The sequence below is a fragment of the Drosophila albomicans genome, chromosome 3 (genome assembly GCF_009650485.2).
Source record: "Drosophila albomicans strain 15112-1751.03 chromosome 3, ASM965048v2, whole genome shotgun sequence".
NCBI lineage: Eukaryota > Metazoa > Arthropoda > Insecta > Diptera > Drosophilidae > Drosophila > Drosophila albomicans.
This window is the reverse complement of record NC_047629.2, coordinates 45797869-45825742: the sequence shown is the minus strand read 5'-3', so window position 1 is coordinate 45825742 and position 27874 is coordinate 45797869. Positions and strand designations below refer to the sequence as shown.

The window sequence follows — 27874 nt, the reverse complement described above, 5'->3', positions numbered from 1 at the left end:
ATCTCTAATATATATATATATGCTATTTTTTGTTTATGCTTGGGCTCTAATATATTATGCGTATTTTAAATGGTATTTATTTAAGATTATGGTATTGTGTTTCACAAATACAATATGTAAATGTAAATGTGGACAAATGGAAACAGTCAAAAGCACCGATTTTTCAGCTAAGTTTGTTTTTCTTCTTTTCATCTTCTGTTTTGTTTTGTTTTTTTTTGTTGTTTTTGTTCGTACTCAATATATAATAATCATAATGATAATCACTACGTGGCTAAGTGTAATTAATACGCTAAACACTAATCGAATTAAGCAGGCATTCTCCTTTCACTTTTTACTTTTTGATTCTTCTCTGTCTCTCGGTCTATTTACAAAATTCTTTGCACATAAAATACATATAAATATATATATTAAATATCGATATTGTATATATATTCATATATAAAATACGTCATATATGCCTCCAACTTGTTGTTTGTTGTTCTTATTGCTTTCTGCTCAAAATTTGGAATTGTAAGCAAATTGTTTTTTTCTTTTTCCTCTCTCTCTCTCAGTGCTAACGAAATTCAAATAAGGCAACTTGAATCTAATTGTTTATGTACTATATATGATGTGTGTGTGTGTGTTTACTTTTATGCACAAGTGTATGCAAAAATTTACAAACTAAGCGCGCCTAAAACTCAAATCAAATTTAAATGCATTTTTCATGTTTCTCATGTTGTTTGTTGTTGTTGTTACTTTTGCTTATTATTGAATTTCGCTCATTTATTATAAACAATGCTTTATCTTCTTCATTTCATTTAATATAAAATATTTATCAAAAATAATATGCAGTATATTTTTTGCTGTTGTTTTTCATTTCACATTTTGTTGGGGATTTTCATTTTGCCAATTGTTGAGATCGTTTTCTTTTCTTGAAATGAGTTTTGAAAATTTTGAGTGGATTGTAAGTTATTTTTTAGGGATTTTCCTGCCTATGTACACTCTAATAATAATACCGTTATGTATGCTTGTGCTACAGTCTCGTGCGTCTGTCCGTGTGTGTTCTGTACGCTGCTTAACTTAAGTTTTTTTTTTTTTTGTTTGCTATTGCACTTTAGTTGCTAATTAGAATTTCCTTTTATTTTTTTGTTGCGCTCTCTACGTGCACTCAATGATCATGGGCTGATTGGAGGACTCAATGACCGAGGGTCGATTCTCCTGCGCCTGAACATGACCATGTCCATGTCCCAGACCATGAGCATGACCATGACTGTGACCATGTCCGTGTCCGTGGCCATGCAGATAGCCAGCCTCCTGCTTCAGCGATTTGGGGGATAAATGATGTGCGGCTGGACCCAAATGCTGCAGCTGTTGATGCTCCGTTGGCTGCTGTTGCTGTTGCAGATGATGTGGCGCATTGGGTGCTGTGGTCAGCAGCATGGGCGGTGGCTGCAACAAGTGGCCAGCTGATGGTTGTTGCTGCTGTTGCTGTTGCGATTGTTGCTGCTGTTGCTGTGGATGTGGCATATGCAAATGCGGCGGCTGCGCGTTGCTGCCGAGCGGTATAAGACGCGGTGGCGATTGACCGCCCGTCAAATGCCGCAGACTCGGGTGCACCGCATGTCCTGGATGCATGTGCTGCTGCAGCTGCTCGTAAGCCTCGCGAGAGTCCGGCTCCGGCAAGTCTTTATCTGTATAAGTATAATAAAATTAGTAATTGGAAAAGGTAAATTTTTATAATTTCCCAACTCACCTAGACACTCGGAAGTCGCTGCTGCGGCCATGGCCAGCTCCTCCTCCAGATTGTTCGGCTTGCAGCTGGTGGTCTTCCAGTGTGTGCGCAACCCTGACGCACTGATGTACTTCTTGTCGCATCCCTGGCACACATAAGGCCGATCGTTCGTGTGCAGTCGCTTGTGCAGTTTCAGGTGCACGAATTGCGTGAACTTCTGCGGACACAGATCGCAGGCGTAAGGCTTTTGGCCGCTGTGCAGCCGCAGATGTGTCTTCAGATTCGAGGTGCTCGAGAAGCGCTTCTTGCAGATGTCGCACTGATGCGGTTTCTCACCCGTGTGTACCAAATGATGCTTCTGCAGATGCGCCAGCTGCGTAAAGCTCTTCGTGCACACATTGCACTTGAACGGACGCTCGCCGGAGTGCGTGCGGAGATGCACCTTGAGATTGCTCAGCTGACCGAAGGTCTTGCAGCACACATTGCACTCGTAGTGCATTTTGCCATCCTTCTTCTTCAGCGGATACGGCAGCGAGCGATAGCCACGGGATGCCAACGAGTTGGGACTCAGCGGACTTCCGCTGCGCGGACACGAGTTGCCATCGGGACTGAGGCTGCTCGGTGGCGAAATACGCAAGGGGGACAGACGTTGCAACGGCGTCAACGGTTGCATCAACGGATGATTCAACATCTGTGTGCTGCTCTGCAGCAGATGCAAATTCGATGCCGAACCGCCGCCGCTTGAAGCATTCGACTGCCGGTCGAAGGGCGAATGCGAACTGTGCGGGGGAGAATGGAACGTTGAGGTTGCGGCATGCAAAGATTGTGCTCCCGGGTAGCCAGCATAGCCCGCATAGTTGGGTGAATGCGCTCCAGGCTCGTAGTGTGAACGGGATGGGGAGTAGATGACATTGTGATGATGATGCGACGTTGGGGGCGGTGGCGAGCATTCACCCTTAATCAGAGCCGCGCATTCTCCCTTGATCAGCGTCTCACGTCTCAGCGACAACTCCTGTTCGGGCAGTGGCACCGCCAGCTCCTGCGACTGTCCCAGATTCGAGCTCGAGTCGGGACTCACGGCGTTGCCATAGCGCTGCGACTTCTTGTAGCTGTAGGCCATCTCAGTGGGTGAAGTTGGAGGCGGTGTTGCGGCATTTGCCTGACGACACGCATTGGCAGCGGCTGCTGCAGCTTCCAAGCGATGTTGACTGGTCAGTATGGTCTCTAAGATACTCGAGCTGGGCTGCGAGAAGCGCACATAACGATCACCGCTTAATGCGGGTGGATCAGCCTCGTAGTAGGGTTTGCTCAGCGGCACAATTGTGCGATTATGCTCCAGCACAATCACCGTGGAGGAAGCGGGCTGCGAGTTCGTAGGCTCCATCAGCGTGGATTCCTCGCCCAGCGTTGTTGTGGTGCTTGGTGGACACAGCGCATCCTCAGCGGCAGCTGCAGCATGCAGTTCATGTAGCTCCTCATCCTCCAAACTCGCTGTGGGTGCCAGATGTTCGTCGACATCCTTGAGCGGTTCCTGCTTTACGCAGCTCTTGTTCTTAAACTCGTACTTCAGCGGCATCTTCACCTTGAACTTGCGGTACTCGTTCTTGTCCGCCTCCGGCTGACAGCTGCTTGGCGTGGCCGCATGTGGCGGTGTGCTGGGTGCTGGGGGCGTCACGCTGCTCGGTTTTTGTGCTTGCGCAATCACCGTTTCCTTGGGGGCAATTGCCTTTTTGGAGCAGTCCAGCACATAGTTGTGCTCGCTCTCGCTGTCACTCGAGTCCTCGGGCGGCGTCAGACCATCCTCCTGGCACTCGTTGCTGTGATAACCCTCATCGGAGCGCACCGAACGCACGCTGCCATCCTGCGGCGTCAGCTGATGCTCGTAATGATGCTCCGAGACCGCCGAGTTGACGTTGTCCTTGTCACTGCAGCTGTTCAAAGGCGAACGATCCTGTCCGATGATGACCGACGCATGTCGACTGTGCTGTATGTGCGGATGTGCGCTTGTGGTCGTCGCTGGCGTCGTCGTCGTGGTGCTGACATGTGCAGGCGGACTGCCGCGACGACAACATTGCGTGGAGGAAGCCGAAGTGGGAGCAGCAGCGGTTGAGGAAGCGGGTGCGGGAGCAGCGCCTGGCAGATGCAGACCCATCACGTAGGTAATGTGACTGACGGCCACCTCGGCGGGAATTTCGGGTGCAGCGGGCATGGCATAGTGCGGTTTCTTGTGCGGCAGTTCATCGTCCTCGTCCTCATCCTCCACATCTACGTCCTGCTTGCATGCGCCGAATATTGTGCGCTCGGGATCCACATCGTAGCCGAGGCGGCTGGCAAAGTCCTTGCAGTACCAGACCATCAGTTCCTCGTTGGGCAGAATATCGCGGGTGGTATAGAAATAGATGTTCTCCTGATGCTGACAGGCGACCAGATTCATCACCTGCAGACTGTATGCGGAGGCCACGTAACGCATCCAGTTGGACTGCGAGCGATCCGAGCCATCCAAATAATAGTAATCATCGTCCTTGAAGATCTATAGGAGAATGGAGATCGAGAGGTAAAGAGTGGGAAATTGAGTAAATTGCGAAGCAAAAGCCAACAAATAAACACAAACAACAAACACAGTGAAGCAAGCGCAATAGATTAAAGTTAGAATGTATAGAGATGAGACAGCAAGTGCAGTAGAAAGAGACAGAGATAAGCAGAGAGATAGAGGTAGAGGTAGATAGGTAGATAGAGAGTGCGTCACAAATAAAATCAAAGCAAAAGAGGTGGTACCTTAATATTCCCGTAGGTTATGTGGCGTGTTCCCTGCACCTGATTCAAATTCGAATTCGAATCCGCAACAAAATGCAAAATTGTAATTTGGAATTTGTAGTAGTATATATCGTTTATATATAGTAATTTGGGGTTTATGCACATGAAATTAAAAATTCAGAGAAACCAGTTGGTTAGTCGCAGTTTCAATCCAAAAAAAATAAGTAAGGTTAATCAACCAAAAAGAAAAAGCCCAAAGACTAGTATTATAAAGCGTTTATATAGCGTAGTTGTGCATGCTTACCCGCCAGAAATATCGCGCCTTATTCTTATCATTTGGATAGTTTGAGGTTGGAATGCCTTCGAAAGGGCCAAAGCGTGTGCCACGCGGTATCACGCCGCTGCTCCAAACTCCTTCAGTCTGCAAGTGTAAACGCAACAAAAAGAGATGGCAAGTTAATATACTGCATAGAAAGCATGCACTATTGTTGTCTCACCTTAACATTTGGCGTTGAGTAGACCATCGAGGACTTTAACGTCAGACTGCGCGGCAGCGTTTTATCCGCCCGATTGGGCAACCCTCGCTCTGCCTGCACATCGGGCACCAAATAGACGGCCAAACGTTCAAAGTCCTCTTCACGCATGCGCGTCACATCGTAGTCTTGGCTGCCGTCGGGCGTTGGGCTGCGACTGCGACTGCGGCTGCGACTGCGCGAGCGACGCAACAGCTTTGCAGCGTGCTGTGGATGCGCATGGTGTTGTTGTGGATGATGTGGATGGTGTGGATGATGATTTGCTAGCGCGTGTGCGTGTGCATGCGCATGTGGATGATGATGCGCATGTGGATGCTGTATGGCTATGTGTTGTTGTTGTTGCTGCTGCTGTTGTTGTTGCTGGACATTACTCGACGTCTTCATGCTGGCTGGCGTTGGATGCGCTGACGTTGACTGCAACGCCGACTGCGGCTGCTGTGGATGCTGATGAAGTCCATGCATGTTTGTGTGTTGTTGTTGTTTGTTCTTGGTGATGCTTTTTTTTTGTAGCTACTTGAGTATGCAGCTGCTGTGTGTTGTTGCTTTTGCTACTGTTGTGGCTGTTGCTGTTGTTGTTGTTGTATTGCTTAAACTGCTAGTTGAAGTTTCACTTGATCTGCAAGAGAAAGAGAGAAAGAATGATTTAGTGGGAGCTTTTGACTTTTTGCTGCTTTTCACTTTTTTTTTGTCAGAACTATTAATAAACACACACAGAATGAGTGAGTGAGAGAAAGAGAGCGCTTGACAGGCAAAGCTTCGCCCACTCACTCAAAATTACACTCTCTATGCATGTGTGTGTGTAATGCAGTGTTGCATTCGTATTTCAATGGCGGCAAAACAAGCGTAAGCGTTAACGACGCGACGACGCCTCTCTTCGGCAGCTCGTCGCTTGCGCTTGACGCTCGTCGTAGTTCAAGATTATGGCCTTAATGGAGGTTACGCGTTCACGTTCAGGGGCAAATCTCCTGCCTCCCCTCCTTTTCACCCCCCACTCACCCCCCCTTTTACACACCCTTTGTTGATTGAGATGTAAATTATGCTAAAAAAAAAATAAAATAAAATAAAACTCACTAACTCACTTTTGGCCAACTGCGCTTTGTACTTTCGTTTTTTCATGCATTTATATAAAAAAAGAGTTTTGTTTCTCGATTCTCGAATTAATTAATATATTCCTGCTAATTGAGTTGCCGCACTGAATAACATTAACTCATTATTGCTCCGCTTTTGATTTGTATTTTTATTTAGTTATTTTTATATTATTTGTTGTATTTTTATTTTTATATGAATTTGATTTTATTTTCTCGCTGCTCTGCTCTGCTTTTTTTTATTTGGCACTTTTTGTGCTGCTGGCAAATTACGCATCACTTTCCGTTTCGTTGCTGGTTTTCGTGCTCGCTATATTACGCATACGCCGCGTTCGCCCAGCACAAAACAAAACCAAAATGTGCAATTGCCTTGACAAATTTTGCAAATAATTATGTATTTCTTTTTTTTTGAAGGGATAATTTTTGTTTAATTTGAGGATACGTTTTTGCTACAAATTGTTCATGGCGCACCCGGCGACAACGACCACAACGACGACGACGATGACGATGACAACGACGACGACGTCCGACCGCAACGCATTCTCGATTGCACTGAAGCACCTCACAGAATTCAGTGTCTTCCCGTTGGATTCTCTCTGTATATTGCACATACACACACACACATACACATATATAGTGTATATATAATATATAATATTGCCGTTCACACACAGTTGCAGCTATGCGGAAATGTACAACACAAATGAGAGTGGGGGAGGGGGAGGCAAAACAAATAACGAGACGAAATAGGAAAATAGAGAAACGGCGAACAAAAATTATTAAACTAATGTCGTGCAAAAGTTTTTGTTAGAATGAACGTTGTGCCCATCCACACAGACGCGGACCGAGTGAGTGTTCCCACTACTGACCCACATACAAGCGCACTGCATGCAACCGGCAGCAGCAGCAGCGCCGACGGCAGCGGTAAACGTCAGCGGAAAAGACGGAGCAAAAGCTCACGCGCTGCACCCAAAAAAAAAATAAAATAAAAGCCAGTGAGAGCGAGTCAAACCCGGTAGCCTAGCCATTTTACCCGGCATAGCGAATGCACTCACACTCACTCACACTCACACACACACACTCAGACTTGCACTCATTTGATTTTGTGGCGCCAACGCAACAAAGTTTATCGCTCAACGTTGTTTTTTTTTGTTTTGCCGTTCAAGGGTTGCGCGCAAAAGCTTTCGCCGCCTTTTTGCAAGCAGCGAATTCGCTACGCGACGCGGCGAATTCAAACACTGCTGGCCAAGTCCACAGTGGTTGGTGGTTGCAATCTATCCGTTACTTGTTCTCTTCTTATTGTTGTTGTAGATGTTGTTTTTGTTGCTGTTGCCTGAAGCGCAATCATAAATTTATTGTGCAAGGCTGCGACTGTCGACGCAGCTATTGATGAGCCACATTTGGCAAGGGAAATGCGCTGACTGGCTGTCAGTGGCAGCCGCATGGAGCATGCCACAAGTGTGATTGATGCCCCAATGGGCAAAGGCAGCTGCTTATGCTAAGATCCTTTAACAATGAGCAGGCAAAAGAGCAGCCAATTAAACTAAGCAAAGTATTCATTATGTAAAGTATGCTCGTCTATTCTATTTTAAGACAGTGAAAGTATAAAAAATTAAACCCTTATTTTTATTGCCACAATTACGAAAAGTGAACCAGAATTCCAAATTTAAAGATTATTAATTTTATATTACTATATTATTGAATTACTATATTCTTATATGATTAAATTATCATATTATCATATTGTTATATTCGTATTATTTATGGCGCAAATACGAGTATTATAAGCATGTATTTTCTTTTATTTTATTTGCAATAAGTTGTCAAGATGTCTAAATTATTTAAAGATAGAATTATAAGCTAAAATAAAAGTAAGTCTAGAAATCTAAATTTAAATGTAAACATATATTTATTTTTCTTTAAATTGTATTAAATAAAATCGACTTTTATGTTATTCCCAATAAATGAACAATGTAGCACCATTAATAAATAATAAATCAACAGCTACGTATTAACTTCAATTTCCGTCAAATTCTAATCAAAGGACAAAGCAAAGCTCACACTTCAAAAATTAAATGCCAGCCAACAATTTGCAACCTTCGAACGATCACAAAACTTATCAATAAATCAGCCACTGAAATTATTCCTGCATTTGCGTATACTTAATAAATTGTGAGCGCCAAAGAAATGCGGAACTCTACAACGCGGTGCTTAGCAATCTAATCAGGCAATTGATTGTTTCACTTCTTGAGTGTTTTATCATAAGGTAAATATTTGCTGATGATGACAAACTCACCGCTGTATTGTTTTCAGTGCATTTTCGTAACACCAACTGCTCGTCGTTATATGTTTTGCTTCTTTGTTTTCGGGTTTTTTTTTTGTCGAGGGGAATAATGCCGTAACAATATCTGTGAGCTACACGCACGTAGAATGCGAACTGCGGCAACGTGCAGCATAAATGAGAACTTTTTGCCCAGACAATTGGCAATGGCAATGGCGGCAACAACACGGATGCAAAAAGATACAGATACAGATACAAGTGCAGCTGCAGATACTGTATCTGTATCTGTAGCTGTGCACTTGCACTTGCATTTGATTCTATTTTGATGAGTGCGGAAATGTGCGAATTTATTTTGGCTAGCTAAAAGGTGTGTGCAAGTGTGTGTGTGTGTGTATACATATATAAACATGTATGTGTGTGTGTGTGGGTGTGGGCGCCATCAGAAATGCAGACTGTGTTGTTCACTTTGTTTGTTGTCGATTTTATTTTTGGGGTTCAATTTTGCAATTTATTTGTTTTTTCTCAATTTATTTTTGGTACTTTCGATTTTGTGCTGCACCAGCTGCCAAAAACAAAATAAGGTTCTCCTGTCGATCCGATCCGATCTGTTCAGATGCGATACTTTCGCTGGCCACGCAATCAAAATTTGCATTCACACAGATTGCGTTCTATTGCCCCAACTCTCTAGGAAGTCGTCAGTCAGTCAGTCAAACAAGGCAAATTATATACATTACACTCATTGCACAGATAGTGCGCCAAAAAGCTTTTCGCTATCGCTGTGAAAAATGAAAATAAGCAGCTGCACACACACTCACACACACACATGTAGTGTGTATTAGAAACAAAAAGTAAAAAGCTCAACGCTTTGCGTTTCTAATCATCGCACAATTGCATTTGAAGGACACGAGACGAACAGCGTAGGGCACAGCGAGGGGCAGCTGAGGGGGGTGTTGGAACAGTGAGTGAGGGAGGGGGAGGGGGTGGAGAGAAATTTGCTTAGAGTTGCGCAGCAAATTAAAAATAAATAAGAGGCACAAACACACACATAACATATGCATAGAGACGAACGCATTTCGTGTTTACGACATAATCGAATAGTGCAGTGAGCAGTGATAGACGTAAAATATACCCTGCAAATTTAGTTAAATAAGAATTTTATTTACAAAAATTACATGTTTGCTTTTACTAACTAACTAACTAACAACTTGAAACTGGGAAACATTAATATTTGTAAGGTTATAAATTATTATTATTAAGTTGAAAAAAAAGATTTTGTAATAAGAAAGTAAAAAATAAATAAGAGATTTTAAAAACAATATGCTATTTATGCTCAAGTAATATTTTTATACCGATTCAATCAAACAAACAAATGAATATACCATATTTTATTTATAGTATATTTACATTTGGTGTATACTTTGTACATATAATAACATTTATACCATAATTTACTCTTAGCATATTTGAATTTGGTATATTTACAATTGGTATATATTCTTTATATGGTTTTATGAAATACCAAAAGCCATATTATAGTATTTTTTCTTTAGTATGTTTATATTTAAATACAAATTATATATTTAGAAAATACTTTTACTCATTTTAATACTATTTTTAAATTCATATAAAACTATTAAATAATCTCTCTTATATTTTATATGATTACTTTCAATTGAGCATTATTTTTGTTTGAGTATATTCCCAGTATATTAATATACCCCGCTAGACAAGCAATAAATATTCGCGCAACTAGAAAATTGTCAAGCAAAACGTTTCGTCGTCGTCGACTCGCAATGAGTTTAACATTCAACTTGAACGCAGGCGACCCGCTGACGATGTCGCTGCAGTCGACGCTGGCGTCGTCATCAACATCGTCGTCGTCGTTGTCGGAGTGCATTTGAATTTTGATAAGCTTTTGCACATTGCGCATACGCCGTGTGTGTTCGCTAGCTATGCGACTGAACTACACATCTGCTTTTCTCTAGTATATGAGCACATACGAGTATGAATAGATTTCGAAGTATTCATGCAATGCTCATAATAATTTTGTTATTCTAGACTGTGCAAAAAAAACTTCCGCAACGTTGCTGTTGCTGTTGCATCGATCTTTATCAAATTGCAATGGGGAAGCGAAACGTTGCGAAACGTAACGAAACGAAACAAAAACAAACAAAACCAAATGGCGATATTTCGATTCAAGGACAAGTGCGCGATAGGCAACGGGAACTGTACTAACCGCAGGCCCATATACTACCTATATACAAAGTATATATGTTCATATATATATAACTGATAACTGCTGCAACAAAAGGCCATAAATCGCCAGTCCCTGGCAAAGAGTGAGAGAGAGAGAGAGAGCAAGCATTAGAGCGAAAGAGAGACTCCCCTTTGGGTGGCCTTGTGAAAAGCTATCTAGGAAATCTACGCGTATCTGTTAAGTAGTCTCAATGAATAAACAAATTTTACGATGTATTTATAAGTGCAGTGCAAATATTTGCGTTTAAATGGGATTGAGCTACTATGCAACTAAAAATGGGGTAAAGAAATGGGAATCTTTCGGGTCACTTTGCCATTTCTAATCTAAGTTTCGGAAATTCCATTCAGTTGAACCAACTTTGAACTAGTTCAAACCGATTTCAAGGCAATAATTACAAGGGCAGTTCAAGTTGATTGTCAACTAGGAAAAGGGAAGATAAAGAATCAACTTTTGTAGTACGTGATTCCTGCATTAGAAAGTTTTATAAATGATAACTATTTATAGTACAACTTTTGTTATCTGTAGTAGAAATATGTGAAGTACATTCATCTTTGATAATACGATTATCATTTATCTTTATTGACTTAATATAAAAGTATAAAGTGTTGGAAGTGCTGTCCTTAACAATCAGCGCATTCATTAGCTTCTTAGATAATAATAATATTATTTATGCCATATTTATTGATTTGTTATAAAAGTGGGAATATTTGAAGTGCACTTCCTTATAATCAGCTGATTCATCGTTTAGTATTTATATTTATTGAATTATTAGAAAAGTACAAGTATTTCTAGTGCACTTTTTTGCAATCAGTGAATCAGCAATTTATATTATATTATTATTTATTTTTATAAGGTACTACAGAATTATAAATATTTAAGCTGCTGTTCGTTGTAATCAGTGCAAATATCATTTATATTTATGGCTTTATTATAAGAGTCGAAATATTTCAAGGGCTTTCCGTTGCGATCGGAAAGTTATTTAAATAATACTATTTAAACTTATTTCAAATAAATTTTTGTTCTATTATTATTTTAAATTATATTGTTTTTGACAGTTAATTTCGCAATTTGTATTGTTATATATTTAAATTTTGAATTTTATATATTTTGTAATAACTTATTATATGTTATTTTATTTCACTTCATTTCATTATATTATATTTCTATTTATTATGTATTTATATATTTTATGTACTTTCTTATTCTTATTTATTTTTATTAATTGTCATTTCATATAATTTCGTTCCTCATTTTTGTGAGTAAGTATTTAACTTTTTTTTTGTTTGTGGCGTATTTATTAGGCATTGTTTTTATTATAATTGTATGCAACACAAAATTGAGAATTCATATTTTGTTTTGCTTGATTTCAAATAAAATTCTTTTGAATTAATTTGCTTGATTTATTGAATTGAATTTCAAATTCTCTTTCATTACATTACACATTGTTTATTATATTTCTTTGGGTTAAACGTTTTTATACATTTTTATATCGTATTATTCCTGCTTGATTATGCATTTATATAAATGTGTTTACATGATTTGTTTTTCGCTTGTTTTTTTATAGAGTTATTGACTCAAGTGAATAACAATATTTATTTCTGTTGAAATTATATATTTGCATAAGCATTTAACTGCACGACAATATTTTCAAGTATAATTTGTTCTAGATATTCGCGCTGTCAGAAGATCTCGAACATTTTAATGATCTATGACATATTTGCTTTAATCTATTGACAGACTGTTGCAACACTTGCTTAATTGCGGCATAAATTATGATTGTTTATGTGCAACAACAACAAAAAACAACAATTTGCATACACACAAAAAAAGTGTTGTTGGCGGGCGTGTTCCAACCAGGAAATGTAAATGCAAATACACCGAAAGAGAGAGAGAATACAGAGAGTGAGAGAGAGAGGGAATGAAATAATAATAGCGAGCGCGACAAATATCTGACAGAATTGTTGTAACGTTTTGAGTACTCGCATTTATTTTATGTGCATGCAAAAGCGAAACGAAAACGAGATAAACAAATAGCTCAAAGAGAGAGGAAGAGGGGGAGAACTTTGGTGCATTGCATTCAGCTGATAAAATAAAATTGTGTGCGCCAAGTCACATGTGAGTGTGTGCAATATAATTGCCAGAGCTTTCGTAGGGAGGAAAGTGGTTGAAAAGGGGGTAGTGAGGTGGGGAGTGAAGAGGAGAGTAGTCAGTCAGTCAGTCAGCATCATCATAACCTTGAGTCACAAGACGAGAATGTGCATGCGAACGGAATGCAAAATGTATCTGAATCTGTGTAGCTACACGTAAAAGTATCTCAAACAGTTTTGTGTGCTGTGTAGCGATGCGACCAGCAACAACAACAACAACAACTGGTAATTAATATATGCAATTCAAGGACAAAATGCGATTATAATTCAATTTATGCTAATTAAAATGTTCGCTATCAAAATGCACACAAAAAATGTGTTGTAAATATATTCTGTATCTACACTAGAAACAGAGAGAGAGAGAGAGAGAGAGAGAGAGAGGGAGAAAGAGACCAAGAGTGAGTGAGAGAGATAGAGAGTGCAAGAGTGTGTTAGAGAGAGACAGAGAAAGCACAGTCCATCCCCTCGCTAGGGACTTGTGAAAAAGTATTTGTTGCGGTTTCGTTGCACTTTAACCTTGAAATTTTGCTGCTCAACTTTTTTAGCGAGCGCATGTGCAATAGCTAAATGCAATTACTCTCGCTCTCTCTCTCTCTCTTTCTCTTTCTCTCTCACTCTCGATCTCTTTCTCTCTCTCTCCCTCTCTGTCAGTTGCTGCCTCTCTCATTCGCCCGCTTATCAATTGCTGCTGTTGCTTTTGTTTTTGTCGCTGCCCGCATATTAATTAGTTTTGCAGTCGTTCGCTTTGCTGTCGTATTGCAGCCCTTTTCCCCACCACGTCACCACCCACTCTACCCCCACCCCCACCTCCTTCTCTTGCTCACACAGACAACTTTTAAACAAAAATTTCATTTTTATTTCAACAATTAAAAGCGAAAGTATAATTTGAGAACTTAACAAATCAAAATGCAAAATACAATTGTTGTTTTTTTGTTCTGTCTCATTCTCTCCATCAATAAATCAACCAGATATATATATGTTGTTTATAAATAATTATACAGCTTTAACGATTGCTTTTTTTTATTACCCTTTCGGCTTTGACGTAGGTCGTATACTCGGTAAGTTTTACTTGCCTAATCACACACAAATGCAATGCCAATTTTCTATAGTCGTCTTATCAGTTCGTTTACTTGCAGTTTAACCCCCTCTCAACCCCTTCTTGTTCGCTTATCAGCTGAGTTTTCTTATTGCGCAGTGAAAGTTTTTCGTTCCTTTGTTGATTGCAATGTTTGCTCATTTAACAGTGCCGCTTTGTGTTGTTGTTGTTGTTCATTTAAGTACGCACATTAAACGTTGCTTGATTGTCGCTTGCATTTCGTGTAGTTAGAATTGCACTGCGCTACACTGCAGCGAGTGGGGTATATTGATGCAAACTGTCATGTTGCACGGTGCGAATGAAACTGCGCCTAGAAGTATGCTATGATATTTTGCTAAGGATATTTTAACTAGCAATTGTAGTACAACTTTTCATTGTATTAAGAGATTGAATCTCTTATTAATGAGATATAAATTTCTTCAACAATTTATACTCATCTCTTTCTTGAGGCTTATTCCTAATACAATATATCTTATAATGAGGTATTTTAGTACATTATATGTATGTACATATATAACTACAAAAGCTGTTATCAATCACTCATTTTTTATAGAGACAATTGATTGTAAGTCCTCAGTTTATTTTTAGAGCAAAGATTAGTCAGTCTGGCATAAATATACACGTATATATAGAAATATAGTATTCAAATTTTGCAAATAATTAGCACGCTATAGTGTACTGTATTGTTGCATGTACATTTTAAATTGAAATGAATTTTATTCAGTGACGTCAAATGTTTTTATTTGAATTGCATACTAATTCATTTTAACACATTTGCAATTGTGTTAACATTTTGTTTTCTTGTATTTTGATTAAGTAGTTGAGCTTTAAAGTGCTATAAATACGTAATAAAGAAATATAAAAACACATTTTAGAAAAAAATTCATTCAATATCATAATAATAAATATAATTTGTGATAATGTTCAAGAAATAATATAAATATTAAACAAATTTGCAACACCGATTGCATAATTAATTGTGGTGTATATATTTTGTTTGCAATTAAACCCAAAACTATTTTATTTTAAATTTTAATTATACTAATAAAAACAATTATGAAAGCTACAGTCGAGTCTGATCGACAAATTAATAATAATAACTTTAATAACTTTACAACTTGAAATAAAATACAATGAGTGAATTATTTATGTATCTTGAAATCTCAAATATTTTCTTTAAAATGGAAAATAAATGTATGTTCTCATAGCAAGTCTTCTATGGAATAGATTTACTGATCCATAAATACGCATATTTAATGATTAATTACTGTCAAACACTGTCCCAAAGTAAGCCCTTTAACAACTGTTGCCACCCACTTGCCGTGCGCCCAATTCGAGGCATTGCATCATCTGGCGAAATGGCAACTTGCAACTGGCAACTGGAGGTCGCTGAACTCAAAGGTCAACTGCCAGCCAGCAGCGTGAACTGCAGCTGAGTGTAAGTAAGTATGATGTCATGGCTACCAGTCGGCAGTTGAGTTGATATCTGCATATGCCTGCTGCCAAAAAAAAAAGGCGAAGAAATGAAACATAATTTCGTCAGCAATCAATAAGAATTTGCCAGCAGACACGAGAGAGAAGGAGGGAGGAAAGGGGAGTGAATAAATCTCAGACGGCAGGCAGATCTTGGGTTGCCTTAGACTTTGTGGAGGATTAAAAGCATAATCCTGTGGGCGACATTACCTTGACGACACACACACACACACAACAAAACACAAAGCAGCACAATAACAACGAACAGCAAAAAAAAAAACCAACAAAAACAAAAACAACAACAAATCCGACCTACGACAAAGCGATTGAAAATGCGCATAAATTCGAGACGAGCAACAGAGATAGAGAGACAGATATAGAAAGAGAGTGCGAGAGAGAGAGAGAAGGGTAGACAGACAGGAGCAGACAGTTTGTTGTGTGTGTGGGTGGCTTTCAAAGAGAGGAGGAGGGGGGAGGGAAGAAGGGCTTTTGGCCGGAAAAAAGTCAAAGTAAAATTTTTGAGCCAGACAACAGAAAAGGCGAACGACCCTTTTGAGCCCGCCAGCCAGACAAGAGACGCGACGAGACGCAGAGCAGACGCCACATAATAATGTTGGGGCAGGGCCCGCTGCTAGGAGTTGCTGCTGCTGCTTCGAGTTGCTGCTGCTGCTGCTGCTCATTATCCTTTTCGCTTTTCATACATAAATCGCAAATTGCTGTTCTGCTGCTGTTGGCGTTCAATGAACCCGTGTGTGGCACGTACAACGGCAGCGGTCGTCGGCTTTTCGCCGGCTGCCACAGCCACATCCAATGCTGCTGCTGTTGCAGTATACACACCCAATACGGAAAGCGAAACAAGCGAGGACAACGACAGCAAAAGCTGTACACAATGCACAGACGACGACGACGAAGCGCTGCACGAAGGTCCTGGGGCCTGGGCTTCGTTTGGGTTGTGGTCTTGACAGTGTGCAGCAGCAGCAGTGGCAGAGACAGCGTTGCAGCTCTTCGCTGCTCGCTGTCACGACTGCGACGGCGACGGCGACTGCGCTGCAACAGCGGGCAAGGACCCTGAATGCAGCAGCAACGGGCTAGGATAACTGCTTGTTGAAGGAGGCGCAGGCGCCAGGCACAGAAATTTCACTTTTAATTTTTTGCCAAACGTTTGCTGCGACGTCGATATCGATGCGTGCGAGCGAGACAACAATAACAGCAACGTCTGCTATCGTTGTTGTTGTTGTTGTTTGTGTCTGGCCAGGACATTTACTGACTGCGTATTTCGGTAAGGTTATTGAACTGACAGCGACAGCAAAACTTTCACAAAGCACAAATGCGCTAGGACATGGTCAAAAGCAAAAGTCTCGATTGCAAATTGCAAATTTGCAAATTAACAAAATTCGATGAATGCTTACCTCGATTTTTATGATTTCTTTCTGTATGTTTGTCTTTATTTGTTTTCCTTGTTTATTGCACTATTTTGGATGAGTCCACGGTTCAGTGTCAGTCTCGTTTTTGGGTTTTGTATCTCAGTCTCAGTTGCAGTCTCATTTTTATTAGTTTTTCAAGTGTTGGCCAAAATGCATTTTAAACGCGACTTGAAGAAACTGATGATGGCGAAGAGATCGCGAAAATAGATACGATGAAAGTGTTGAGTTCTACGCCCGATGGAGCACATTGTATCGATCTAATATATATACTATATATATATATATATATGTATGAACCTTAGACACTACAACGAATGCTTACACTTAAATGCCACTTAAACGATTTCTTATTTGTCGATCGACTTGAACACATTTGTGGTATATGATTTTTGTATTTTTCGAATTTACAACATTTTATTTATATATAAATATTTTTTTTTTAATTTTTTTTGGTTGTTGTTGTTGTGGTCCACGCGACGCGGCTGCTACGCCTGCCAGACATGACCTGCCCAACGCGCAAACATCCCGAGTCAGGACTGAAGCGACTGCCAATTCAGCAGTTGCCACTTTGGCCTGCCACACAGTTTGCTGTCGCTGCCGCTGCCACTGCCGCTGCCGCAGTCGCTGTCGCCGTCGACATCGACGTCGAGTGCAGACAGTAAACAAGCAGCCACAAAAGGGGTGAGGAAGGGGCAGCTGCCACTTGCACTTGGCATGAGCATGAACTCGCACAATAACAATAAGAATAACAACAGCGAAAGCAAGGGCGGCGTCCGTCGAGAGTCGCGTGAATCGTGTGAATCGAGAGTCGCGCGTCTGCACAAAATGAGGGGCACAAAAGCTACCCCTAAACAGAGCTTGCAGCACGCTGCAACTGCGACTGAGATTTTTTTGGCTGCAATGGCTGTCGATAATTATGCTTCCGAACTAACTGTTAGCTAAGCAAAGGACTGTTGGCCTAGGTCTCTGCTAACTTTGCTGCACTGCGCAAAAAAAAGTTGTAGGTGCCAAAGTTTACTTCGTTATACAACACTGTTTGCCTAGCGATAACTTTTGTTATGCAAGATAAGCAATCTTGTAAATTTTATCTTATCTCCTCAGCCAACACAAGGTCAGCTTTTGTTACGTTTGCTTGCGCTCATTTCTCGCAGTGCACACAAATTGCAAACTGCAAAGCTTACGCTCTCTCTCTCTTGCTCTCTTGCGCTCTCTCAATTGCATTTGCACTCTTTGGCTGCATCGGGGGGTGACTTTGGCTTGCGACACTGTTGACAATGAACTACAACCGGAAGTGTTCACATGAACATTATGCAAACTGCCAAAGCACTTAAAGCTCACCACCAACCACCAAAAGCTAGTCTAGTCTCGTCTCGACTCCAGACTTGAGACTGTGGTCGACTCTCTGCTCTATTCATAAAAATTCAAGCACGTTTTTCAAGTGCTCAAAACAACGGTAAAACAAAAGACGCTGAAGTAGAAGAAGAAGCAGCACGTAGCACTAGAAGTCGAGGCTAAAGCTATTCATGCAAATAAGCTATCGGCACGTCGACTATTTAATACCCTTTGATGATGAATCAACTTTTTGTTGTTGAATTCTTTTGTATAGAACATTTTGTAATTCGAATGTTATAAGATTAGATTTGTTATACTATTCCAAACAACTATTAAAAAATATTGAACTATTTTTAGTTAATTTAAAAATATGAAAATGGTAAATATCTAAACACTTTTTTGTATAATTTCGAAAATTTAGATCTTCTTATATATTAAAATTTGTAAATGATTATTTTCATAAATGGTACTTTAGTTATTATAGTAAAATAAAATAAAAATATTGAACAAATTTTGAATTTCGATTTTTTTCTTCCCTTTATTATCTAAATGTTCTTATTTTGAGTTTTAATTGCGTAAAAACTTTAATTCTTATTCCTAGAAGCGTTTCAAAAGATTTGTAATTTATTTACTTCTACTGAAGTAATAATTTTGTCGTTTGTCACGACTTCTTTAACAAATTTATTAGACTCCGCTTTAGCGAACGCAAAGCATAAGTTGAAGAGGCAAGCAGCAAGAGGCCAAAGCAATTCATAAAATAAATACAGTTAGAGCGCGTTTGTGCTTAATAAAAAACCATTTTGTCATTGTCAAATTACAATTATGCCCCAAAGTCGAGGCGTGGCTATTGCTGGGCGTTGGGTTCGTGGCTCGCATAACGTAATGTCGCTGATTGCAATTACGTATGCGCGACACGTAAATGAGCATAACAACAATAATAGGTAAAGCAACAACAAAAGAGCTAGCCCCCCAAAAATAAAATTAGATGGAAAAAGACAAAAAGACTGTGCGCGTCGGCGGCTTTTTTATCAGCGCCGCGGGCTCAGTCAATGTCACAGTCAATGCACAAAAGCAGGCGCAACAACAATGCCTGCACATTTACAGCTAAACAGCAAACGCCACACGCGATAGTGTCGAAACACAACAACACCAACAGCAACAGCAACTACAAAGCGACAAGAGCAACAGCAACAGCAACAACAACATGACACAGAACCTGTCGCAGCAAAGTTCAACAACAACAAAAGCCGAAGTTGAGCACGAAGTCAAAGCTGAAGCCGAAGCCGAAGCCACCTCGGCGCATGCGCTTGCGCTCTCAATGAAACGAGCACACACGAACGAACGAAGCCAAGTCGCGCTCTCGCGTTCGCTCTCTCTCTCTCTGTCTCCGTCGCTGTGCGTGCGTGTGTGTGTTGTTATTGTTGCTTTGGTTATAACGCGCTTGAGTAGGTCGGTCATTGAACTGGCGAACTTGTTTTCTTTTCATATGCGCCTCGCATCGCATCGCGACGCGTCTGTGTCCGTGTCCGTGTCTTTCATTTCGTTCTGTTGTGTTGCCTTTGCCATGGCCATTGCACACTTTCTTCCTGGTGAGCAGCGCTCAATGCTCAACGCTGAATGCGCGCTCTCTTAAAACCACCTGTGCATCGCGCACAAAGAGAGCGCTCGCTCTTAAGCGCTTCTGACTGCAATTGTGAGGCTGTGACTGTGCTGGCATGACTTGCATGTCTTTGCACACGAGCAATGCGTGGCAAGTGCATGTCAAAGATATGCTCCAAGAGTGGCTGCTGTTGCAGCCTGGGCAATCAGTCGCCGCGCAACAATTCTAATTGCAGCAACAGCAGCAAGAAAGCAAAAGGCAACATCACCAGCCGCAGCAGCAACTTAAGGCAGTGTCAATAACCCCTTGAAGTTCGTTTTGCGGCTGCGGCGAAAAGAGTAAGAGTGATTTGATTCCCTTTTCATGACGTGACGGCGCGGCGCGCAAAGCCTTAGAAACAACAAGGCAGCAGCATGTTGCATGCTCCAAGAACTTGCTTGCCAGCAAGAATAAGTGCAAGAACCTCTCGCATGCCATGTGCCTTTTGAGCCATTTGAGCATTTGCCAGTTGAACGCCCTTTTCACGGCAAATGATTCCACCACAGTTGCCAGCGAGATGCCACAGCTCAAGAGTTGCCTGTACCTGCCCCAACCTAGGCCCAACTGCCCCCCTCCCTCTCTCGCTGCTGCTGCTGCTGGCAGGATGGCTGCTAGTAAATTGCAGCGTTGAACTGGTTTGCTACGCTCAAGCGGCAGATTCACTTTTTTTTCTTCTCTCGAACGCGCCCTTGCCCCATCATTATTCTAATGCAAGACTCCTGGCTAGCGAAGCCTCGGCTGTATGCTGTGTGGCCGGCCAGAAATGAAAATGAAAACCGTTTGCGAGTTCGTTGCCTAAGTCTTTTGTTTGCGCGCGCGCAGTCATTGAACTCTGCCTGTGTGTGTGTGTGTGTTTGATGCTGCTTCTTCTTCTTATATTTGTTTGCTTAGTTGCTTACGGGCCCCCAAAAAGTGTGGCATATCAACAGCTGGCAAGAAAAGTGCAAAGCTCTTAATACACTCAACGTCTGAGTCTCATTTAAATTGCTAAATCAACACTTGCCACGCCCCCCGGTCGCGACCTCTGCTTATAGTTAATGCAATTCAACAGGTGGCAACTGTGTTGCGTCTTTGGCCAGGTGCAGCTAATGACCTTGATATTGAAATTGAGCTTTGTGTTTTTTTTTGCTTTTTGCTTTTTGTATTTGCATTTTGCTTTTGCATTTGTTTTTGCTGCCTTTGCTTTTGCGTTTGCTTTATTCATTCATCTCCATCGCCACGTTTCGATTTCATTTCAAATTTGTTTTTGTTTAGATAATATATCACAAGTTGTTGTTGTTGTTGTTACGACTCGCGAGTCATTTAAAGTCAAAGTCAAGGTTTTTCTGCCTTACGTCGCCAATTATTTTCGCGTCTCTCGCTCCCCACTCTCTGTCTCTCTCTCGCTCGCGTTTCTTATATACCAACTGAATATAGTATACATATATATATATATATATCTATATCTGATTGTTGTTGTTGTGTGTTTGCCCATTAGCTGCCTTTTATTTGCTTAAGGCCAGAAACTGGTTTTGTCTAATTATTTGTATTTTTATTTTGTTGCTCATTTTGCGCTAGCTTCTTATTGTTGTTTTGCGATTATTAAAAATATACAATGTGTATAGTATATAGTAGCTACTATAGTATATTGTTCTATCTAATGAAATGTTAATCTACACATTGTGGTCGCTGACTCAAAAGACTGATTGAAAGTTGTCTCGTCTTCTTTCTTTTCTTTCCTTCTTTCACTCGTTTTCCTGTTCGACTGCTATTTTCGATTATTTTTCATAAAATTCGCATAAATTGGCGTTAAGAACGTTCAACTAGCCTGACATTAATTAATCACCATCTTCGTTTTTTTTTTTTGTTTTGGGATCTCTTTGAGTTCTTCTGGTACATAGTATAAATTTTGGATTTTTACCTTGAAACCCGTTTGGGATGGGTTTAAGTTGTTTTTGTTATTTTGGTTGTCTCTGTGGATGATTATATAATCATTATTATGCATTATGCATAATTCACAACTAGAAAGTCTTCAGCGACAGCTAGAAAGATGTGTCCGTTCAAGGCGGAATACTTTTCTACCGTTGATGATGATGATGATCATGATCATGGTTAAATTTAAACGCACTTATGTCCACTTTTGTCTAATTGACAAGCAATAATTTGTTAAAGCAAATGTGCTTTCTAGAAATGCTTAAATTAATTTCAAATTCAGGAACAATAATTAACAACTTTTGCAGCTGCAGCATGTCGAACAATAACAATAAAACTCAATAATTCAATTAAAGTGGCCAAGTCGAGTAGCTTATGCAATTTGTTTACCGCTTTCTATTTAATCGCGATGCTTAGTATTCAATTAGTTGAATTAATTCTTTTCCTTTCTTTTTTTGGGGGACGTTTTCGATTATGTAAGAAGTCTTTTAAGCTGTCACCAGGAAGTCCCGGGGACTTTGCGACTTCACGTCTTCCGTCTAGACATTGACATCGACAAACAATTAAACTCTGATCTTAAACTCTGATGTAAGCGTGAACAATATCATCATTAATCACAAAGTATCTACAGCGAATTGTCAGTTCCATTTTAATCAATTGGCAAAACAATTGCAAGCTAAGCTCGGTTGTAACTATCTGCGTATCTATTTAGTGATCTGTGTAGATAAATATCTCTATTGTCCAGACGACCAAGTAGATGACAGTTTACTAAAGTTATCTCTATTGAATTGTCTACTTACTGGACTATGTAGCGAAAACCATCTATATCTATCTGTATCTATTTAGAATCTTCTATTTCTAAAATGATTGATCCCAATATGTATTTTCCATGTTCTTTAGCAATCTAATAACTACTTCTCTTAAATATAAACTATCTATAACCGTTTAGAATCATCTATTTCTATAAAGCTCTTTTCTAATATTTATTTTCAAGTTATTATCAAGTTCTCAATCTAATAAGTAAAGATGCAGTTACTATAATCTACAAGCTGTAAGCTTACTGAGTCTAATATATAGTTCTCTTCATCCAATTTACTTGCTTTCAACTATACTATATAATTTTGTAGTTTGTTGGCTTTGATCCCATATAATTATTCTTTTTAAATTTCTTTTTTTAGTTTTAACTATGTATCTATAATTTTATTTTATCTACACCTATCTGATAAAATTAATAATAATAATAAATTAATGTAAAATCTTTAACCCATTCTTTCTACTATATTCTTTTTCTTACTTTTTTGATAACAGTTGACAACCCTGCCCTGTAAAGTTATGCGTTCAGTCCCAAAGTAGTTGGAAAGCTTTCCGGGGAGAACTTTCGGGAATGGCCCAAAAGCTTCTGAGCAATTCTTGGGTTTCGTTATAAATATGAGATGGACCAAAAATAATTACATTTAATGCTAAAAATATAACTCACCATTTTCATTATTTAAATGCATATCCGTATTGCGGTTTTTTGTTACTGCTGCTGTGGTTGTTGTTGCTTGTTGTTGTTGTTGTTGTTGCTGTTGATGATGCTGTTGCTGTTAATTTTATATCCATTACGTAATTAATCCAAATGCTGTTTGCTTGTTGTTACATTAAACACTTGTTGTTGTTGTTTCTCTTGTTGTTGTTGTATGCACATCTTTTTGCACTTGTTTAATTTAGAACTGATTGGCCAATTGATTTGACTTTTGATAACGATTCACGTCTTATCAATCTGCTCTCAATAAACCATTTGTTGCACCTTTTACTGTTGTTGCACTAGAACTTGAGTTAAGTTTAGAGAATTTGTTGTTAGCACTTTTGTGTGTTGTGTTCTATTTTGTGGTGCTGCTTCTTAATGTTGCGAGTGTTGTGTGTGTTGTTGCGAGTGTGTTGCGTGTGTTCCGTGTTTGTTTGTTTTTTCTTAGTTTTGCGGCTGCTGCGTCTTCTAAAAGCAATAAAAAACGTAACGCGTGCTGCTTACGAAACCATGTCTCGATCGTTTTGTTGCTTACGGGAAACTGAACTACGGATGAGTCGCGGTCCGACTTCAATGTCGAAACGACAGCAGCAGCAAACAGCAGCGTCGACGTCGACGTCGTTAGAGGCTTCTGAAAGCAGCAGCGGCAGAGCAGCACAGATAGCATTTCATTACACGATACGCACACACACATACGACCAGAGACCACAGCAGACAGACAAATGCTCAGCTCGCTGCTTTCTACTCTTCTTTCTCTTCAAAACACACACGCACACAACCGCAGCCGCAGTCGCAGCTCAGGTGTCTCAGGTTCTTGATCACACACACGCAAAAGTCGCTGCCGGCGTCGCGTTGCTGCTGCTTCCTTTTTACATTGAGCGACGAAGTCGTCGTCGTCGTCGTCGTCATCGGTATCTCTTCGGCTTTGCCTGTCTGTCTGTGTGTGTGTGTGTGTGAGTGGTGAGCGCGCAACAGGCCAGAACTTTCATTCAAGGTGAGCAGCGGCATCTCTTTGGCATTGGCCTCACTAACTGCTTTGCTGCTTGCTGCTTGTCTCTCTTCTGCTTGCGCCGCGCTCTCTTCTTTTTTCGTTGTGTGCGTGTGCTTTTTCGCAATAGTTCTAAACGCCTCTAACACACGTCGTCAAACGGCCAGTGAGTGCAAATTGAGCATGAGAGCGTAAAATTACAACATTTTCAAGGCTTGCCTCAGCAGCAGCGACAGCGCAAGCAGCGCCAGCAGCGCTTTTAGCATTGATCTTGGCGCTCATTTGTTGGACTCTTCTAACAAGTTTAGAATCTGCGCAAGCGAAGCGCGACCAACCGCCACTTGTTCTCAATTCTCTTAACCCGTTTCAAACACACTCGCACACACACACACAAGCGTCACATCGCGTTGCGCTGCGTCGCGCTCTCGCCCACTCTCTGCCCAGGTGAATACTTGTGAATACTTGTACTCAGCACTCACAATTGCATGTAATTGGACATTGCCGTTGTTGTTGCTGTTGTCGCTGTTGTTGTTGTTGTTTTTGCCGTGTTTGTTTGTTTTGGCGTATTAAATTTCATGATGCTATAATTGCATATTGTAATGGACGAACGTCTCAACTCGCAGTCGCATTCGCAGTCGCCGTCATATTTGTTGCCCAAAATGGAACTGTAATTATAAACAGCTAAAAAACACAAAATAAAACACGAATAAATCTTAACAACACAAATAAATCTTTTAATTATATTTAAATACATTTACTTTAATGTGTATACTAATAAACTGCTATGATTAATATTGATTAATACATTATCAAATTTCAATAGCAACAAAAGTATACAAATAGTAATTCAACTAGTGAGGTTTTTAGAAAGGGAATTTAACATACTAAAAAATAGCAAAAAATAACTATAAATTATAAAATTATAAAAGTTCATGAGTAATCAATTAATTTGTTATTATTCACACCATTCAAAAGTTTAACTAGTTTATCGCTGCATCTTAAGATAAAAGTTTCAATAGAACATAAAAAAGAAAGAAAAAATCTCTTTAAAAAAAATATATTATAGGAATATAAGAAATAGAATTGATCAAATAAAATTACGGAAAACTATAAAAAAAAACTAAAAAATAAAAATATATTTTTTTTATTGTATTATTAGGAATAATAATTTAATCTATAACAGATATTCACAACGAATATTAAGATACAAACTTCAATAGAACCAAAAATATACAAATAATCCATTTTCTAACGCTAATCATAAAAATATATTATATGAATATTATAAAGGGAATTTGACATATAAGTACTACAAAATATAGCAGAAAGTTTTGAATTTTCATAAGAAATACTTATTTTAAACGAAATTTTATTAACAGATCATGAGTAAGCAATTAATCTGTGCTATAGAGATATTATAGAGATTCACTCTATTCACACTACATCAAAGTTTAACTAGTTTATCGCTGAATCTTAAGATGGAAATTTAGCAAAGTTCTAAGTGAAAGGAATTTGGCAAAGATTTAGTATACTTTCAAAATGAAATGTTTGTCCATAAATCTTTGCTTATCAATCTTAAGCGAGCTAAGAAAACTGTTAACTCTTTAAATAGAACTTAACAGTAACATAGCTCTAAACTATTAGACAAATAAACAAATTATGTACAGAGTATTAAAGTTGTATTTATATTTTGCAACACAAGTTTGAAATAGACAAAGCTATAAATTTTACATTATACAATGCTTATTGATTAATCATTATGTATTAATCATTGTGCACTATAATCAAAAAATTAACCATCCAACAGCGCAAAAGAATGTTTTTGGCTAGGAATTCATAGTATTAGTTCATCAAGCGTACTTTCTAAATATAGAACCCAAGCATTGTTTAAACCGAAAGTAAGAAAAGCAAGAGCTTAACTCAAAAGAACAAAAAATAAAGAACTTAACACAAAATACAAAGCGAAATGCGCGGATTGCGTAATAAAAAGCTAAAAGGTATTTACCTGGTTACAGGTAAAGACTTCCGCTGTGTAGAGAAAAAATAAAACAACGAATAGAACAAATAAATGCCAAATCATTATTTACAGCAAAGAGGCAAAAAGGCATTAAGAGGCAACTAATTGAAAATGGCATTTACATAACTAAAATGTAATTAATAAAGGGAGCTCAAGCGCACAAGCTGCGGGCTCAACGCCAATTGGCAGTTGGCAGTTAGAAGTTGTGAAGTTGGCAGCTTAGCAACTTGGCAACTTGGCAACTTTTGCTAAGATAATCAATATTTTTAGCATTAAGCTAACCTTGAACTCTAGCATTTGGCAGAGAGGTGTCAGTCAGTCGAAAAAGAGAGGAGCAAAGGGAAGATTATGAGGCAAATCAAAAGGCACGCATAATAAATCAGTTTGTGGGAGATCAGAAAGATCAGAAGCCTATGAAGCCAACAAAAAGTCATTAGCTTTGCAACATTTACTATCATTTTCTATAAATAACAATTGAGGCATACAGGCAAATGTTCTTGTTGTTGCTGGTGTTGATTCGTTCGTCTACCTTTAATGGACAATGAAGTCCAAAAAAGAACACAGAACACAGAACACAAAAATATAATAAAAGACACGCTCAAGAAAACTTGGGAATTGTGGTCATTAGAACCTTTTGCTGTCCATGCTGCTGGTCGTCGTGAGGCACATAGAAAGCAAAAACGCTTCAACACGGGGTCAATAAATTGTTGAACAAATACAAAAAAAAAAAATGATGAGAAAAAAAGCCGCCCAAAAAAAGGCAACACGAGCATTGGACTTGGACATGGGCCACAATTATAATATTTGGTAAATAAATCATCATTAAGTCCGACTGACAGACTGAAGTTCGTCACAGGAAGACTTTGGCTTTATATTCTATCAAATAAAAGTGACTGGAAACTATTGCGTTTTAAATAAATATCCATCGACTAAGATTCCCGAGATTCCTCGGATTTGGCAAACAAGTTTAACATAATTGAAAGTAGAAAATCAATATTGAGAAATGTTAAGAAAATCAAATAAGATGCGTGCCAACAACAAGTGCGTTTTAGGCCTGTTCACATTCTTGCCTATATTATTTAACACCTATACACACACACAAAATGAGAGACAGAGAGAGGCAGAGCAAGAGAATGAGATAGCGAGCGGACAGCTGAGGCAGCAAGTTGTCTGCTTTTATGGCTCTTTCGCTGTTGTCGTCTGCTTTTTCGGCAGCTCCCCAACAAAACAATCATTTCTTTTCATTCCATTTCATTTTATTTCCATTCCATTCCATTTCATTTCGTTTCGGTTTTGGGCCAAGTTTATTTCAAGCTCACGCACCGAGCGAACGTTAAGAGTATCTTTTTTTCTTCATTTCGTTCTTTTCGGCTTTTCGTTTTTTTTTTTTTGGTAACAAGTTCAATGACTTCTTGCAACCAAAATTTTGTTGTTGTACTTGGGAATCGTTTCGGTTTCTGTTTTGTGTGTTCGGGGCTCACATTTCATTTCATTTCTTCTTTTATTTTTTTTTTTTTTTGGTTCTTCTTCGCACTTTGTGTTCTGTTTCCTCTTCTTCTTCTTCAGCGGACGGGTTGTTGTTGTTCATTTTTTTTATACGTTCGTTTTCATTGCTGGAGTTCATTGGCCAGCAAAAGCAACCAGCACCAAAGCGAGCCACACTTCAATAAATAAATGATGGTAGAACAACAACAACAACAATAGCAACTCAAAGTGCTC

General features: G+C 39.5%; 1 protein-coding gene across 5 annotated transcripts; it reads right to left on the bottom strand.

The window, feature by feature from the left end:
• Positions 1 to 176: 176 nt before the first annotated feature.
• Positions 177 to 23700, bottom strand: LOC117567920 (uncharacterized). 5 transcript variants are annotated; one of them, XM_034248202.2, is made up of 6 exons: positions 23121 to 23700; positions 4963 to 5614; positions 4770 to 4886; positions 4487 to 4525; positions 1733 to 4241; positions 177 to 1670 (listed from the first exon to the last, which is right to left on the bottom strand). In XM_034248202.2, the coding sequence occupies exons 2-6, from the start codon at positions 5458 to 5460 to the stop codon at positions 1138 to 1140; spliced, it is 3696 nt and encodes a 1231-aa protein (XP_034104093.1). In that variant the 5' UTR covers positions 5461 to 5614; positions 23121 to 23700; the 3' UTR covers positions 177 to 1137. The 5 variants fall into 5 exon arrangements, with proteins under 5 accessions (XP_034104093.1, XP_051859724.1, XP_034104094.1 ...); XM_052003764.1 differs by lacking the exon at positions 23121 to 23700 and adding an exon at positions 16747 to 17021; XM_034248203.2 differs by lacking the exon at positions 23121 to 23700 and adding an exon at positions 8380 to 8398.
• Between the last annotated feature and the right edge of the window lie 4174 nt (positions 23701 to 27874).

What these genes read in the sequence shown, in the direction of transcription:
- LOC117567920 (XM_034248202.2), bottom strand. Translation starts at nt 5,460, where the DNA reads ATGCATGGACTTCATCAGCATCCACAGCAGCCGCAGTCGGCGTTGCAG. An exon ending in AGGCGCGATATTTCTGGCGG is followed by an intron (nt 4,526 to 4,769) that starts GTAAGCATGCAC and finishes AATTTGAATCAG; the next exon opens with GTGCAGGGAACACGCCACAT. An exon ending in TAACCTACGGGAATATTAAG is followed by an intron (nt 4,242 to 4,486) that starts GTACCACCTCTT and finishes ATTCTCCTATAG; the next exon opens with ATCTTCAAGGACGATGATTA.